At 41.0% G+C, this 18,906-nt stretch overlaps 1 protein-coding gene across 1 annotated transcript in view; it reads left to right on the top strand.

The window, feature by feature from the left end:
• The first annotated feature begins 4,177 nt into the window (after window positions 1-4,177).
• LOC126260640 (uncharacterized) overlaps window positions 4,178-18,906 on the top strand; it is a 564,809-nt gene continuing 550,080 nt past the window's right edge. Inside the window, exons 1-2 of the mRNA XM_049957978.1 lie at window positions 4,178-4,294; window positions 4,379-4,594. Coding sequence (XP_049813935.1) covers window positions 4,178-4,294; window positions 4,379-4,594 — 333 coding nt within the window. The remainder of the gene's footprint in view (window positions 4,295-4,378; window positions 4,595-18,906) is intronic.

Genomic DNA, 18,906 nt, shown 5'->3' with positions numbered 1-18,906 from the left:
AGAGGTGTAAACCAGCTACTATTTCAGAAAACTTTCTTATGTATGTGAAGATCGGTGACCGTGCAGCTCGTTAGAATGCAATCATAATTAAAAAAGTACAATGAAATGAATACCTCAGCTGCATACAGGCGTTGATATAAGTCAACGGAGACAGTTGAAAATCTGTGCCCCGACCGGGACTAGAACCCGGGATCTCCTGCTTACATGGTTGATGCACTTTGCAGCTGAGCCACTCACTCACTTTGTTCGACTTTGTTCGTTGCATCTGCTCGCAGCGGACGTCGTAAGACATCCGTTTAAGTTAGTTGTTGATCGACCAACTCAGTTTTTTTATTACAGAGGGAGCTAACCCTCCGACCGAACACGCTGAGCTACCGTGCTGGCTGACTCACGGAGGACACAGAGAATAGTGCAACTGCAGGGACTTACGTCTGGCACGCCTCCCGTGAGACACACATTCCCAACTTACTGTCCCACACTATATTCGTAGTGCCCTTCCCCATTACACTCATTACTCGTGGCTTTACCGATTCCCGTAAGAGTGTGGGCACTGTTTGTGCATACGCGCAGAAGATGGCCAAATGGTCGGTGAGCCTTAACTATACAGGGTGCTACAAAAAGGTACGGCCAAACTTTCAGGAAACATTCCTCACACACAAATAAAGAAAAGATGTTATGTGGACATGTGTCCGGAAACGCTTAATTTCCATGTTAGAGCTCATTTTAGTTTCGTCAGTTTGTACTGTACTTCCTCCATTCACCGCCGGTTGGCCCAATTGAAGGACGCAATTGTGCAACACGTCATCAACACAGATTTTCTGTCAACGTTTGGGCAGGCATTTTTGGTGATGTCTTGATTGGGCCCCATGTTCTTCCACGTAAGCTCAATGGAGCACGTTATCATGATTTCATACGGGATACTCTACCTGTGCTGCTAGAACATGCCTTTACAAGTACGACACAACATGTGGTTCATGCACGATGGAGCTCCTGCACATTTCAGTTGAAGTGTTCGTACGCTTCTCAACAACAGATTCGGTGACCGATGGATTGGTAGAGGCGGACCAATTCCATGGCCTCTATGCTCTCCTGACCTCAATCCTCTTGACTTTCATTTATGGGGGCATTTGAAAGATCTTGTCTACGTATCCCCGGTACCAAATGTAGAGACTCTTCGTGCTCGTATTGTGGACGGCTGTGATACAATACGCCATTCTCCAGGGCTGCATCAGCGCATCAGGGATTCCATACGACGGAGGGTGGATGCATGTATCGTCGCTAACGGAGGACATTTTGAACATTTCCTGTAACAAAGTGTTTGAAGTCACGCTGGTACATTCTGTTGCTGTGTGTTTCCATTCCATGATTAATGTGATTTGAAGAGAAGTAATAAAATGAGCTCTAACATGGAAAGTAAGCGTTTCCGGACACATCTCCACATAACATATTTTCTTTCTTTGTGTGTGGGGAAGGTTTCCTGAAAGTTTGGCCGTACCTTTTTGTAACACAAATATATATGAAGATGGTATCTGTTGTTGCGGACATGTCCGGAAGAACAGACACCATATCCATATAAGTACCGGGTGATCAAAAAGTCAGTATAAATATGAAAACTTAATAAACCACGGAATAATGTAGATAGAGAGGTAAAAATTGACACACATACTTGGAATGACATGGGGTTTTATTAGAACCACCCCACATTGCTTGACGCGTGAAAGATCTCTTGCGCTCGTCGTTTGGTGATGATCGTGTGCTCAGCCGCCACTTTCGTCATGCTTGACCTCCCAGGTCCCCAGACCTCAGTCCGTGCGATTATTAGCTTTGGGGTTACCTGAAGTCGCAAGTGTATCGTGATCGACCGACATCTCTAGGGATGCTGAAAGACAACATCCGACGCCAATGCCTCACCATAACTCCGGACATGCTTTACAGTGCAGTTCACAACATTATTCCTCGACTACAGCTATTGTTGAGGAATGATGGTGGACATATTGAGAATTTCCTGTAAAGAACATCATCTTTGCTTTGTCTTACTTTGCTATGCTAATTATTGCTATTCTGATCAGATGAAGCGCCATCTGTCGGACATTCTTTGAACTTTTGTATTTTTTTGTTCTACTAAAACCCCATGTCATTCCAAGCATGTGCGTCAATTTGTACCTCTTTATCTACATTATTCCGTGATTTATTCAGTTTTCAAAATTATACTGACTTTTTGATCACCCGGAATATAGTTCTGGCAATACTGGCCATGATCTTCTTCTTCTGTACAGATGCACACATATTACCCGAACTCTTACGGAACTTAGTAAGAATGTCTTCCACGAGTAATGAGCGTGTTGGGTAGGAACACTACGAACGTAGTGCCCTCTGTGCCCTCGGGTGGCTCAGAAAGCCGGAACGGTAACTCAGAGTGTTCGGTCAGAGGGCTGCGTGCTCTCTCTAATAAAAAAAAAACTGAGTCAAGGAATCGACGATCAGCTTGAACGGATGTCTTGTGACGTCCACCCAGACCAAACACAACGAACTATAATGAAAAAAAAAATCACAGGTGGGTAGCGCGTCTGCCATGTAAGCAGGAGATCCCGGGTTCGAGTGCCGGTCGGGGCATAGATTTTCACCTGTCCCCGTTGATATATATCATCGCCCGTCAGCAGCTGAAGGTATTAATATATAATTCTAATTATGCATTATTCTTCTGCGTTGTTGTTCACTAAATACAGAGACTATGGCCTTCAGCTATAAGGAATTCCTTAAGAACAAGCATAGCGACAACAATCTTAAATAATGTATCAGATGTTGCACCAGCAAGTAAAAAATTCTGATAGACATTTATCTCATTGAACTTCAAGTAGAGCAACTGTCACAGCTTCCGCATCTTGATCATCCATAACTTCAAACCATACTGGATATTGCACATTTTCATTGAGTATTTTAGGAAGACATTCAATAACATTGCACAAGATTATTGTACACTACGCCTATGGGCCGCTGGGCAACGCTATTGCCCGCTATTCTCGCTTACATAACAGGCGTTTTGGCAAGCTGTGAGACCAGCAATCTTTGAAGTATTAGTGGCATGTCGGTTAACTATCTGGGAGTAAGATTGCGAAACGAAAAGAAATGGAACGAGTAGGTAGACAGATTCTGCTTTAGAGACGGCAGATGAAGGACTACGAATTTTTGGTTGCTTTCTGGGAGGGTGTTAACATTTTCGTAGTATAAGGGGTACCGGGTACAAAACATTTGTGCAACCCATTTTTGGGCACCGTCTTGTTAAGAGTCTTTGTGAATCACAGCAAGTCGTAGTAAAAGAAGACATCGAAGCAGTTCACAGGCGTGTTGCTACATATGATACTGCACGGTTCGGTAGTACAAGTACGGAAATACTCCGTGAGCTTAGAAGGGAATTCTTGGTGTGTAGAAGACGAGCGTTTCACAACACGCTATTGAGAGCAGCATTCCATAGAGATTGCTGAATGGTTCTGTTGTAGCTAACGGTCGTCTCGCATAAGAACCAGTAAGGGAAAATAAAGGACACTAGGTCTCGTACAGAGGCACATAGTCAATCACTTTTCACTCACTCCGTTTCCCAGAGGGACAAGAATGAGAATGACAGGAGGCGTGGAGCGTGCGCTAAGATAGGCGACGTGAGTGGCTCTGAGCACTATGGGACGTAACTTCTGAGGTCATCAGTCCCCTATAACTTAGAACTACTTAAACCTAACCAACCTAAGGACATCACACACATCCATGCCCGAAACAGGATTCGAACCTGCGACCGCAGCTGTCACGCGGTTCCAGACTAAAACGCCTACAACAGCTCGGCCACTCCGGCCGGCTGGGCGACGTGAATTTCTTTCTGACGTGTTTTTTTCGTGTGGAAGTTGGATAAATGGTTAAACATCTCAGTTAACTAAAATGTGAGTAAATATCTCGCGTGAAGAAAGAAAAAAAAATTGTCTTCAGAGTAAAATCGATTAATATTTTCCGGGCAACATTGTGCCGCTCAAGACAGAGAACCGGAAGTTACTACTTCAAGTTCGCACAGGGACCTATAAGAAATCATTCTTCACACGCTGTACCAGTCTTTGTAACGGCAAAAATCATTTATGTAACTAGTCGGAGAGCGACAACACTGATGGTTTTAACTTCCTTTTTTCTTGTCTTGTGAATGCTATCACCATCTTGTTTATTTTCTTTCCTGCTGCTGTGCAATTGTTATAAGCGTAGCAGGATAATTTTCTTCGGTATAATCTCGCGCTTCATTTTACGTACACAAAATTACAAGGTACGCCGTATACTTTCAACGCTATCGAGGCATGAGATGATAAGAAGTGGGTGCACAGTCAATAGCCGCTCAGCTACTGTCTAGCCCCCCTCCATCGCAACGTCACCGCCAACGACACACTATAATAATAGCGACGCCTTTTTCGTATCGTTAGTTGTGGAGTACAGCAGAAGGAGGTTGTGGAGTTGCACTGCTGCCGCTGTAAATCTTCCGACCATAAAACTAGTTTACTTCCTGGTATTATACTGTTCATGCATTTCGGTAAATGCACACCCCCCATGGGTCTGTAATGAGACAGAAGTAAGTACAAAAATTTCAGAAATCGATATACAATATTTTTTCTTACGTTACTAGCAAATATGTAGGAAACAACGTTGATTGTGGATGAAAAATAAAATGAAAAGGGAGTTAAAGTTTCAAGATTTATATATGTTTCATTAATTATTTGGTTCGAGGTAAAAACGAAAAAATAAAGTTTACATGCCGTTCGTCGACTTAGGAAAAAACAAAATAATCATTTATACCTGGGCACTAAACTTTTTAGTTCACTTCCTTCACGCGCAGTTTCAGTAAAGACTATCAAAAAGGTGTTCAAAATCGCCTTTACAAAACGAAAGTTAGTCAATTGAGAATCTGTGAGTCAAACAAGAAGACCTTACACCTTGACTCCTTGTTTATAAATTTGTTTGGTTTTATCTTTACTTACCACCTGTGCGGCATATCATTGTAACCTAATTTGGTGCATTATTTACATTCTTCAACCTGTGTCAACATCACTAGCATGTACAATGATTAAAGATGGTTAAACAAATTTAAATTTATACTTGTGTGGAGGTTTAGTTCGGTTCAAACCGAAAAATTTCACTAACGTATTTCATCATTTTTTATAGTAAAAATCCACAGATATTTCTAGTTTTCTATTTTATTTTTTATTACTTATAATTATACTAGCAGGGGTACCCAGCTTCGCTCATGGAGGAGATAAGAGAATGTGTGGTAGATGGAATAAAAGGAGAAACTTTGAAGTATGAGAGCTAAAACAAAACAAAAAAAAAAAAAAAACAAAAAAAAATGTTGAAAATGTATTCCAACTATTTACAGCATTTGTTAAAGTAAATTTTTTTACTGAAATCTTATTCTAGCTATTTACAACACTTGTTTATAAACAACATTTTTCATTTTGTTTTCTGAGGCGCATACGTACAAATTTTTCGAATTTTCTACTCGAGAGCAAGCTACTTGTAGTAGATCATGAGAGAAGCAGGAGTCTTTGATGTCGATGCCGCAACATTTAAAGTTTGTCCTTGCGCTTCCTTAACTGTAAAACTGTAGACTAATCTGATTGGAAATTACAGTCTTTTAAATTAGAATGGCAGTTCAGTAGAGATCAGTGGTATTCTGGGGATAAATAATGTGTGTCGTTTATACTTTCCAGTCTTAAGTTCGGCTGCGATGACGTTATTCGATAGCTGTCTGATATTCGTACTTGTTCCATTACATAGTTTTGGTGAGTTGAGATTTCTGAGTAGTATGAACGGAGATACAATTTTATGTCTAAGGCGGTGTAATGGCATTCCTGCTATTTGCAAATTCTGTAGGGAAGTTAACACTTCCTTCAACGTTTGCCATCGTGTCGATCGATTTGTATATTCTCTCTTCAACTGGAATTTTCTTTTGAATATTAAAGCTGATATTGTCGACAGGAGTTTTTAGTTGCCAAAACTGCCCCTTAAAATAGCTAGTCCGTATTGGTATAATTGTGAACATTTTTTGGATAAATTTGGCCGACGAGCTAGTTTTCAGCAGCGGCTATGTTGCAGAAGTCGCTGTTGAGTTTCATGAGGCCTGTCGTCTGTCAATAGGCTATGTGTCTTCGGCTGTTTGTAAAAGTTGAGCAAAATGCGCTGTTGTTTCGTCTTTCGATAGTTCAGCTCTCATACTTTTTCTTAGTCCCAATATTTGAAAGCGTGGCCAGAGATGTGACTTCTTTTAAGCATGAGTTGATCTCGTCTCCCGGTATTGTCTTGGGGATAACTGGAAGTGTTTGCTGAAAGTCTCCTGAGAGTATGATTAACTCTCCTCCCATCACTTCACAGCTTCCTCGCAAGTCTTGTAATGTTCTGTCCATGGCTTTGAGCGTTTTTTTATGTGCCATTGTGCATCCGTCCCAGAAGATAATTTTAGCTTGCTTCAGAAGTTGATCCCGTCCACCTGCTCTTGAAACTTTACATACCGGGAACTGTTGTTCGGCTGTATTCAACGCTGGTTGTAGGGCGGAACGGGCAGTTCGCCCTCCTTCTGAAGCTGTGGCTGCAACACCGGATGATGCCAGCGCACGTGCGACGTGTTGTTTTGCACGTATTTCCTCCAGCAATAGATTTATTGGAAACATTTTTTCGGTGCCGCCTGGTGCGTCCAAGTACATAATCCTTGATAAGATTGTAAATTTCCTATTGGTTGTCATTGAGAAGTGGTTTGTTGTGAGCAATGTATTAAAGTAGCTTGTTGATATTGCAACTTTTTTCCTTTGTAATTTCGAAGTTTAGCGCACTGATAGCATCTTTTCGTGGTGCTTGCATCTCAAGTTGTACTAATGATCAGTTTGTTTGTTGCTAAACATTTGTCTTCTAAGCGAATGAATGTTTCATTGAAGATGTCGTTGAATTCGTTGGTCAGCTCAGGATGAGCTTGTCGGATTCGTACACCCTTTGAAGGAGTCTCATAGCTGTTTTCGATTCGATGGGTTACATGCTGTTAGCATTATGGCGAATAAGTCTCTCATTTGTTCAGCTGAGACCGTGAGTAAGGCTTCTTGTAGTCTTAATTCCCAGTGGTTGTCGTTTTCCAATAGTCCTAAGCATTGGCATGCTTCTCTGTACGTCTGTCACAGGTAACCGTCAACAATCTTGAGATCTGCGGAACGCTTTGGTCCCCGTATGTAGTGTAACAGCATCTGGAGATATTGTTCGGATGTACGGAGTATACTCGGCCTAGTGCGCCAGTTTTCATGATTCCTGAATGATCTACTGGAATTCCTTGTTTCCGTCGTTGAAAGATTTTTCTTGTTGTGCTCCACATCCAGGGTGGTCCATTGATAGTGACCGGGCCAAATATCTCACGAAATAGGCATCAAACAATAAAAACTACAAAGAACAAAATTCGTCTAACTTGAAGGGGGAAACCAGATGGCGCTATGGTTGGTCCGCTACATGGCGCTGCCATAGTTCAAACGGATATCATCTGCGTTTTTTAAATAGAAACCCCCATTTTTACTACATATTCGTGTAAAACGTAAAGAAATATGAATGTTTTAGTTGGATCACTTTTTTCGCTTTGTGGTAGATGGCGCTGTAATAGTCCGTCAGTGCGGACAATATTTGCTTCGTGATACATTACCCGTGTTAAAATGGACCGTTTACCAATTGCAGAAAAGGTCGATGTCGTGATGATGTATGGCTATTGTGACAAAATGCCCAACGGGCGTGTGCTATGTATGTTGCTCGGTATCCTGGACGACATCATCCAAGTGTCAAAACCGTTCGCCGGATAGTTACGTTATTTAAGAAAACAGGAAGTGTTCAGCCACATATGAAACATCAACCACGACCTGCAACAAATGATGATGCCCAAGTAGGTGTTTTAGCTGCTGTTGCGGCTAATCCGCACTTCAGTAGCAGACAAATTGCGCGAGAATCGGGAATTTCAAAAACGTCGGTGTTGAGAATGCTACATCAACATCGATTGCACCCGTACCATATTTCTATGCACCAGGAATGGCATGAACGTCGTGTACAGTTCTGCCACTGGGCACAAGAGAAGTTACGGGACGATGACAGGTTTTTTGCTCGCGTTCTAATTATCGATGAAGCGTCATTCACCAACAGCAGTAACGTAAACCGGCATAATATGCAATATTGGGCAACGGAAAATCCACGATGGCAGCGACAAGTGGAACATCAGCGACCTTGGCGGGTTAATGTATGGTGCGGTATTATGGGAGGAAGGATAAATGGCCCCCATTTTATCGATGGTAATCTAAATGGTGCAATGTATGCTGATTTCCTACGTAATGTTCTACCGATGTTACTACAAGATGTTTCATTGCATGACAGAATGGCGATGTACTTCCAACATGATGGATGTCTGGCACATAGCTCGTGTGCGGTTGAAGCGGTATTGAATAGCATATTTCATGACAGGTGGATTGGTCGTCGAAGTACCATACCATGGCCCACACGTTCACCGGATCTGACGTCCCAGTATTTCTTTCGTAGGGAAAGCTGAAGGATATTTGCTATCGTGATCCACCAACAGCGCCTGAAAACATGCGTCAGCGCATTGTCAATGCATGTACGAACGTTGCGGAAGGCGAACTACTCGCTGCTGAGAGGAATGTCGTTACAAGTATTGCCAAATGCATTGAGGTTGACGGACATCATTTTGAGCATTTATTGCATTAATGTGGTATTTGCAGGTAATCACGCTGTAACATGATGCGTTCTCAGAAATGATAAGTTCAAAAAGGTACATGTATAACATTGGAACAACCGAAATAAAATGTTCAAACGTACCTACGTTCTGTATTTTAATTTTAAAAAACCTGCATGTTACCAACTGTTCGTCTAAAATTGTGAGCCATATGTGTGTGATTATTACAACGCCATCTATCACAAAGCGAAAGAAGTGCTCCAACTAAAACATTCATATTTCTTTACGTACTACACGAATATGTAATAAAAATGGGGGTTGCTATTTAAAAAGACGCAGTTGATATCCGTTTAACCTATGGCAGCGCCATCCAGCGGGCCAACCATAGCGCCATCTAGTTTCCCCCTTCAAGCTAGTTTCGTTCTTTGTAGTTTTTTCGCTTGACGCTTATTTCGTGAGGTATTTGGTCCGGTCACGATCAATGGACTGCCCTGTATAATAGGTAGGGAGGTACACGTATAGTAGGCATAATGTTTTCGAGAATGGACCCTTTTAGCACATATGGTAAAAAGCAGTCAGGTGGTTCGCTTGCGATGTTTCTGGTGGTGTCTTTTGTGGAGTAAACTCTCTGTCCATACTCCAATGTACTGGTAGACGTTGGTTCGTATTCGTCTATGGGAAAACTGAAAATCCGCCATGCTGCTTTTTTACTGTTGGTGTATCGTCCCATTTGATAGATGAGGATCTCGTTGTTTCCATTTTGTTGTTCGCTGTCTTTGGCTATTTGAAATACTTCCATGTCAACTTCTTTTGATGAATTTCAGTGAACTACAGTATTCTACGTTTAGGTGTGCTTGGAACATTTTGGAAAGTAGTGTGTTACACCGTACTACCCATTGATTATCTGTTTCCAGTTCGTCGCTGCCTCGTTATTCGTATTTTTGCTGTGCAGTCGCCGTTTTTGGATGATCGTCTTCTGTATTTGGGATAGCCATCAACTCCGGTTTTCGTGTCGTCCAAGTACTGACGCTTGTAGGTTGACGATTTTGTCGATATTTGTGGGAGGAATTCTGTCGTGCAGCCATATGTGATTTGTGAGTGAGACAGTCCTCGTTTTTGCCTTTCGATTGTGTACATCCAGCATCTGACGGTTCCAAGGATGTGATGTATTGTGATGACTTCAGTTAATCTCATTTGTTTTTGTCGGGAAACTCCGGCTATTATGTCGTGTTGATGCCTGTGGGATTGACCGCATCATAGTTATTCTTTGATTTCTGGCCACGACGAGTTGAATGTGAAAGCTATGAGGAGGTCAGTTAGACCACATTTTCTTACGCAGGTCATGGCATCTTGAGTGAACTCGTGCATGTCTTGGACTTATGTATGATGACGGTAAGCTTACCATTGTCCCGATCTCGTCAGTGTTTCCATCATTTATAATTACATCCTGAAGGTGGATGTATTCTTCCGTTGAGTCTTACGGAAAGCATCCGTTCCGCTTCTCTTTTTGTATACAAATCTACCGTTTTGGCAACGTGATCGTTTGTTTCATTGTCTCTTATCATTAAACGGTAAGCGTAGCATTCCTTGGAAGTGCCTTTTTTGTTTATATCTACGCCTGTATCGGTTGGATTTGTTTCAAATTAAAATGACATCCGTCCTCTCCGTGCAGAAATAGTAATGAATATCGGAGGGCATCTTATGAACGGTAAAATGGAAATGAGCGTACGTACATCTACATCTACATGGATACTCTGCAAATCACATTTAAGTACCTGGCAGAGGGTTCATCGAACCACCTTCACAATTCTGTATTATTCCGATCTCGTATAGCACGCGGAAAGAACGAACACCTATATCTTTCCGTACGAGCTCGGATTTCCCTTGTTTTATCGTGGTGATCGTTTCTCCCTATGTAGGTCGCTGTCAACAAAATATTTTCGCATTCGGAGGAGAAAGTTGGTGATTGATATTTCGTGAGAGGATTCCGTCGCTACGAAAAACGCCTTTCTTTTAATGATGTCCAGCCCAAATCCTGTATCATTTCAGTGACACTCTCTGCCATATTTCGCGATGATACAAAACGTGCTGCCGTTCTCTGAACTTTTTGGATATACTCCGTCGGTCCTACAACATTTTCTATGTAATCCTTCCAGTTTAAGTTGTTCTTAATTGTAATTCCTAGGTATTTAGCTGAATTTACGGCCTTTAGATTAGACTGATTTATCGTGCAACCACTCATGTGGATGACCCCACACTTTTCGTTATTTAGGGTCAACTGACAATGTTCGCACCATTCAGATATCTTTCTAAATCGTTTTGCAATTTATTTTGATCTTCTTAGTCGACAAACGACAGCGTCATCTGCAAACAACCTAAGACGGCTGCTCAGATTGTCTCCCAAATCGTTTATATACACTCCTGGAAATGGAAAAAAGAACACATTGACACCGGTGTGTCAGACCCACCATACTTGCTCCGGACACTGCGAGAGGGCTGTACAAGCAATGATCACACGCACGGCACAGTGGACACACCAGGAACCGCGGTGTTGGCCGTCGAATGGCGTTAGCTGCGCAGCATTTGTGCACCGCCGCCGTCAGTGTCAGCCAGTTTGCCGTGGCATACAGAGCTCCATCGCAGTCTTTAACACTGGTAGCATGCCGCGACAGCGTGGACGTGAACCATATGTGCAGTTGACGGACTTTGAGCGAGGGCGTATAGTGGGCATGCGGGAGGCCGGGTGGACGTACCGCCGAATTGCTCAACACGGGGGGCGTGAGGTCTCCACAGTACATCGATGTTGTCGCCAGTGGTCGGCGGAAGGTGCACGTGCCCGTCTACCTGGGACCGGACCGCAGCGACGCACGGATGCACGCCAAGGCCGTAGGATCCTACGCAGTGCCTTAGGGGACCGCACCGCCACTTCCCAGCAAATTAGGGACACTGTTGCTCCTGGGGTATCGGCGAGGACCATTCGCAACCGTCTCCATGAAGCTGGGCTACGGTGCCGCACACCGTTAGGCCGTCTTTCGCTCACGTCCCAACATCGTGCAGCCCGCCTCCAGTGGTGTCGCGACAGGCGTGAATGGAGGGACGAATGGAGACGTGTCGTCTTCAGCGATGAGAGTCGCTTCTGCCTTGGTGCCAATGATGGTCGTATGCGTGTTTGGCGCCGTGCAGGTGAGCGCCACAATCAGGACTGCATACGACCGAGGCACACAGGGCCAACACCCGGCATCATGGTGTGGGGAGCGATCTCCTACACTGGCCGTACACCACTGGTGATCGTCGAGGGGACACTGAATAGTGCACGGTACATCCAAACCGTCATCGAACCCATCGTTCTACCATTCCTAGACCGGCAAGGGAACTTGCTGTTCCAAAAGGACAATGCACGTCCGCATGTATCCCGTGCCACCCAACGTGCTCTAGAAGGTGTAAGTCAACTACCCTGGCCAGCAAGATCTCCGCATCTGTCCCCCATTGAGCATGTTTGGGACTGGATGAAGCGTCGTCTCACGCGGTCTGCACGTCCAGCACGAACGCTGGTCCAACTGAGGCGCCAGGTGGAAATGGCATGGCAAGCCGTTCCACAGGACTACATCCAGCATCTCTACGATCGTCTCCATGGGAGAATAGCAGCCTGCATTGCTGCAAAAGGTGGATATACACTGTACTAGTGCCGACATTGTGCATGCTCTGTTGCCTGTGTCTATGTGCCTGTGGTTGTGTCAGTGTGATCATGTGATGTATCTGACCCCAGGAATGTGTCAATAAAGTTTCCCCTTCCTGGGACAATGAATTCACGGTGTTCTTATTTCAATTTCCAGGAGTGTAGATAAGGAACTGCAAAGGGCCTATAACACTACCTTGGGGAACGCCAGAAATCACTTCTGTTTCACTCGATGACTTTCCGTCAATTACTGCGAGCTGTGACCTCTCTCCCGGGAAGTCGCAAATCCAGTCACATAACTGAGACGAAATTCCATAAGCACGCAGTTTCACTACAAGCCGCTTGTGTGGTACAGTGTCAAAAGCCTTCCGGAAATCCAGAAATACGGAATCCATCTGAAATCCCTTGTCAATACCACTCAACACTTCATGCGAATGAAGAGCCATTTGTGTTTCACAGGAACGATGTTTTCTAAACTCATGTTGACTGTGCCAATAGACCTTTTTCTTCGAGATAATTCATAGTGTTCGAACACAATATATGTTCCAAAATCCTGCTGCATATCGACGTTAACGATATGGGCCTGTAATTAAGTGGATTACTCCTACTACCTTTCTTGAATATTGGTGTGACCTGTGCAACTTTCTAGTCTTTGGTTACGGATCGTTTGCCGAGCGAACGGTTGTATATGATTGTTAAGTATGGAGCTAATGCATCAGCATACTATGAAAGGTACCTAACTGGTATACAGTCTGGACCAGAAAACCAACTTTTATTAAATGATTTAAGTTGCTTCACTATTCCGAGGATATTTACTTCTACGTTACTCATGTTGGCAGCTCTTCTTGATTCGAATTCTGGAATGTTTACTTCGTCTTCTTTTGTGAAGGCATTTCGGAAGGCTGCGTTTAGTAATTCTGCTTTGGCAGCACTGTCTTCGGTAGTATCTCCATTGCTAACGTGCAGAGAAGGCAGTGGTTGTTTCTTGCCGCTAACATACTTCACATACGACCAGAATCTCTTTGGATTTTGTGCCAGGTTTCGAGGCAAAGTTTCGTTATGGAAACTGTTATAAGCATCTCGCATTGAAGTCCGAGTTAAATTTTGAGCTCCTGTAAAAGATCGCCAATCTTGGAATTTTGCGTTTTTTTTTTTTTTTTTTTTTGACATGTTTGTTTCGTTGTTTCTGCAACAGTGCTCTAACCCATTTTGTGTATCTGCATTCTATTGTAGTCCTCTTCTTCGTTGAACAGTTATGTCACGGCTTGTGTTTTCACTGTCCACAATTACGAAGGCTACTTAGTATATCTGAGTTGCATTAAATCGACGTCGGCCCGAATTATAAATTTATAGTCATGAGAAATCATTCGGTCTAGTGCTGTTTTGAATATGTGAATCACTTGATATGTATTTGCATAAGATCCTCTGTACATCTTGGGCTACTACCCGTCTCGGCCCACTGATATTTGTGCATCGTTGATCATTTTCTGCTTCTTCGTTTGTGATGAAATGTGCTTGCAGAAATTTATAGTGTTCATTGGGTAGTGGTAGTATTTATTGCTTTCACGTTGTGATAGATTTCTCATTGGATGAAGACAACATGATCGATTTCATCTCTGTTAGTGTTGATCGAAATGACAGCGAAAGCAGTCGTTTGGAAGCAGGCAATGTACGCTTTTATATTTTAAAGAAAGTGTTTTGATTCTGGAGTTTCCCCAATCATGTAATGTAAAAATTCTTGCGGAGGCGCTTCCCATGGTGTTAGTCGAATTTTTCCATTCATGCAACAGAATCCTGTTGTTTCTCTACTGAATTCATTCGCATTGCAAAATTGTCAGATGTTATCCATTTGTCCGATTACGATATGTTTTGTTTGTAATATTCTTTCGTCGGGTCGTACTGAAATGCCAAGTTGTCCTGTTCAATTGTCCTTGTCCGCACTTCAGTTTGCAGTCTTTTATTGTAAGATTGTGTCGCAATTCTTGATTCTTCAGTCCGTTAATTTCGTTATTCATTGGTTTCTTTGCTTCTCACGGTGATCATTCTCGTTCGTCGGGAACTTAAACGTGCTTCACACTCTTCCTCCGTTTCGTTGTTCTTTTTACTGTCGCCGTTTTACTCCATAACTTTCACGCATTGTAGTGATTTGTAGGATATAGATGTAAGTAAAGCGGGGTGAGGGCAGTAAAACTGCCAGGATTCATTCTCCATCGTGTACATAAATAATGTTATGAAGCAGAGCATTAAGGAGTGTGGAAATAGCAAAGTTACACATTAATTGCACTTCTAAATAAGCTTGGTAGTCTGGGGCCATTACTGGATATGAACTATATGTATGAAACAGAAGACCCAAAGAAGAATGGTGTCTTCCAACAAGGATTCATTTAATAAGTGTAAGAGGTTTGTAGAAATTCTGATCAGACTGCAGTGGTAAGCATCACAAGAGAGATTAGTTGATCATAAGATATGTTTACTGTTAAATTTCTTAGTCTGCGAAAGAGAGTCAAACCATGTAATAAATCCTCCCACATACCTCTTATAAAATGACTGTGACAAGAAAATCAGATAACTTAGAACCTGTGTGGAGAATGACCAACACTTATTCTTCCTGTGTTTCTTTTGCAAATAGAACAGGAAAGGGAGAAAGGGAAGTCGTATCAGAAGTAGCCTTTGCCACAGACTTTAAGGTGGCTTATGAAGTAGTTAGTTATTTAATTAGTTACATGTTCCATGGATCATTTTTCAAGATGGAACGTAATGATGTGGAACAAGTCATTTTACATTCACATCACTAATTTATGCATGTGGTTACAGTCTGAACATTTCTAAGTTATGTATATATTCTTTCACAGTTTTCAATGAGAAACTACCTCACTTTGTTTTCAAATTTTACTTTGCTTTCCTCAGACATTTTATATCACCGGGTAAATGATCAAAAATTATTGTAGCAGCGTTGTGTATCCCTTCTTCTGCTAAAGACAACCTTAATGTGGAGTGATGAAAGTCGTTTTTCCTTCAGGTATTGTAATTTTGTACATCATTATTCCTTTTGAACTCAAAGAGTGTCTTATTTAGAGGAGACTTTATGAGAGAATAAATATATTGTGAAACAGTAATCAGAATACCCAACTCCTTAAACAGGTGTCTACAAGAGGATTGTGGGTGAGCACCACATATTATTCTTACAGCGCGATTTTGCACAATGACGACTTTCTTTCTTAAAGATGAGTTATCCCAGAACCAGTGGCAGCTCCTGTGTAAGAGCTCAAAGAGCACGTGAACATCCTAACTTTCGACACCTTTCGCATTTATTGGTTATTTTTCTTTGAATGCTGTTGAATGCAACATAGATGCTGCAATCCAAAAGATACAGCACTTAGACTCGAAACTGAATGCTTACAATATGGGAAAATAACAGAAGATGAAACCAAAAAATTAACATTAAATATGCATGCTATAGAACAAACAAGTGACAAGGAAGCAGCACAAAAGATAAAATCAGCACAAAATGAAAAACTAACAAGAGAAGAAACCAGGAAGTTAACACAAACTATGCCTTCAGTAGAATGAACAAATGACAGGCAAGGTGCACAGAAGACAATATCACCAAGCAAAAAGACTGTGGAGGTGGACAGAAGACAAAAACAACAGATCACAGCGAAGCACGAAGCAGAGGACAGCATCCAAACAACACATGAACGATTTTTTTATGGCCCAATCCACTGCAGAAGAAAACAACCAAGAAGAAGTCCAGGACCCCCAGGAGGTGAAAATCAAGACAGAAACGTAAAGAAGACTAGAGCCTACTCTTCAAAGAATTAACCAGGCAAGAGATATACCTCTCATAGAACTGAATAATTCTTGAACTCTCCTATATCATAATGTACAGGGCTTAACCAGTAAGGTATACGAGCTAGAGGTCCTTTTGAATGATACATTGAAGGATATTTCCATCATTTGTGTAACTGAACACTGGCTGCTAGAAATACAAAAATGTGCAGCTGGGATTTCAGACTTTCGTTGATCACCAGCTTTTGCAAGGAAACATGCAGAGGTGGTGGAACATGTGTATATCTCAGAACAGATATTAAATCAAAGGAAATTGGGTTTAAAAATGTCTGCTGTATCGAAAAAGATTTTGAATATTGTTTATGTGAACTAACAGAAAGGAAAATTATAGCTGCATGTATATATAGATCCCCATCTGGCAATTTTGAATCTTTCTCTGAAAATTTAGAAAATCTTATGAACTGTCTAAATAGTCAGAATCAATAGTTGTGCTTGGGGATTTCAATGATAATTTCAAGAACAACTGTAAAAAAAGGGCTGAAACTTGTTAATCTCTAAAAACATAAAATATGGACATACATGTAGAAGATACCACCACATACAGCAGCAAAAGTAAAAGTACTATTGATCAAATATTCACTGACAAATCAAAATGTGGCTTTAAATCTGATGAATTGGATACAGGTTTCTCTGAGCAGCAAGAAATTAAATTGACTTTAAGGAAATCTTGTGGAAAAGTGACAACAGGAGATATATTGAGGGAAGGTTAATTAATGATGACAGCCTTAGGGTCTTTAATCTCATGTCTCATTAAAAAAAAAAATGTATATTGGAACATGTACGGTACATGTTCTGACTTTAAGGAAACCTTATGGAAAAGTGACAACAGGAGATATATTGAGGGAATATTAATTAATGACAGAATTAGGGCCTTTAATCTCATGTCTCATGTTAAAAAATGTATATCGGAACATGGAAACCAATAATTCAAGATAGACAATTCAATACATTTTCGTCAAATTATAAATACTGCTACGATATTTCATTCCCTCTGAAGAGAATGAAAATAAACAAAAAACCAAATTCATCGATAACAAATGAATCAAATAGCCATCAGAAAGTCTTAGACTGCTACATAGATGCGCAAAGCAAAATGATACCTTGAAACCACATGTAATGTGGTATAGGAAAAAAGCACAGGGAAGTTATAGTTGCTGCAAAAAAGAAGAACAAAGATTCATATATCAGAAAAGGAAACAACAAAATGAAATCAGAGTGGAAAGTTATTAATAATCATACAGGCAAACATGAAAAAGTAAGTAATGAAACACCATAAAACACAGAAATGAAATTGTTGATGATGCACTTCTAACAGCTACCGTAATATATTTAATTATCATTATGTTAATGTAGCCCAAAACCTGATCACAACTAAATATGATTCAAAGACAAAGGTAATAACTCCAATAAATGAATGGACAATCTACCTATGCCCCATAACACCCAAAGAAGTACAATGATCTGCGGATTTGATAGTGTCCCTGACAAAATTATTAAATATAGTACTGATAATGTTGTCTCTCAAATTGTGAACATAATCAGTGACTCCTTTGAAACTGGTGAGTTTCCAAGTAAACTTAAGAGTCAACAGTAATACCTGTTCATAAATGTGGTGACAAGTTTGAGATTAAAAATTTCAGACCATTATCATTATTATCTATATTTTCGAAAATAATTGAAAAATTAATGTATGAAAGATTGCTAGACTTCCTAAAAAAATAAAATTCTTGTAAATGCACAGAATGGCTTCACAAAAGGCGAATCTACACAAATGGCTCTCTTCAATTTCCTAAAACTTGTTTACAAAGCTATTGAGGATAAGGAACTGATGTGTAGGTTATTTTAGACATTTCCAAAGCGTTTGATCTTATAAATCATAATCTAATATTAGTAAAACTATATAATTATGTTGTCCATGGTGTTTCCTATGAGTGGTTCAAGCCATATTTAGCCGACAGGAATCAAAGAGTTCAAATTTCTCAGGATGGAAATATGCACCATTCTGAATACAAAAAGAGTTAATTATGGGGTGCCACAGGGCTCAGTATTGGGTCCATTGTTATTCTAGGTTTATTAATGACCTACCACAACAGTTTTCAGCAGCGGATACTATATTATTTGCTGATGATACCAGCTTCATTATAAAAGGACAGAATGATTATAAGATGCAGCAAAAAATCGGCGAAACAGCAGAAGTGGCAGAAAAACGGTTTAAAGGTAACTGTCTAGTTGTCAATGACAAGAAAACTGTATGGATGAACTTCAACCATATAAGGAAACAAAAAAAGGATCAATGTAAAATTCCCATTATTAAACAGCCAAATTCAGCAAAAGAATCACATAAAAATTTTAGGATTATGGGTGGATGAGCATCTAAGATGGGAAAAACATACAGATATGATTAACAAAAAATTAAGCAAGTACTGTTACATATTAAGAATTCTTAAAGGCTACTGAAATACTGAAACAGTGTTAAATGCTTATTATGCATACACGCATAGTCTACTGAGGTATGGTATAGTATTATGGGGAAATACCTCTTCTGCAAAGCAGTCTCTCAAGTTTCAAAAGAAAAGGTGTAAGATTAATAAGTGATGTTGTTTACAGAGCATCATGTAGAGGGATCTTTAAGGAATTAAAATCCATGATCTTACCATCT

Source organism: Schistocerca nitens, chromosome 5 (genome assembly GCF_023898315.1).
Source record: "Schistocerca nitens isolate TAMUIC-IGC-003100 chromosome 5, iqSchNite1.1, whole genome shotgun sequence".
In the NCBI taxonomy this organism is placed as follows: Eukaryota; Metazoa; Arthropoda; class Insecta; order Orthoptera; family Acrididae; genus Schistocerca; species Schistocerca nitens.
This window is presented reverse-complemented; position numbering and strand designations above follow the sequence as displayed.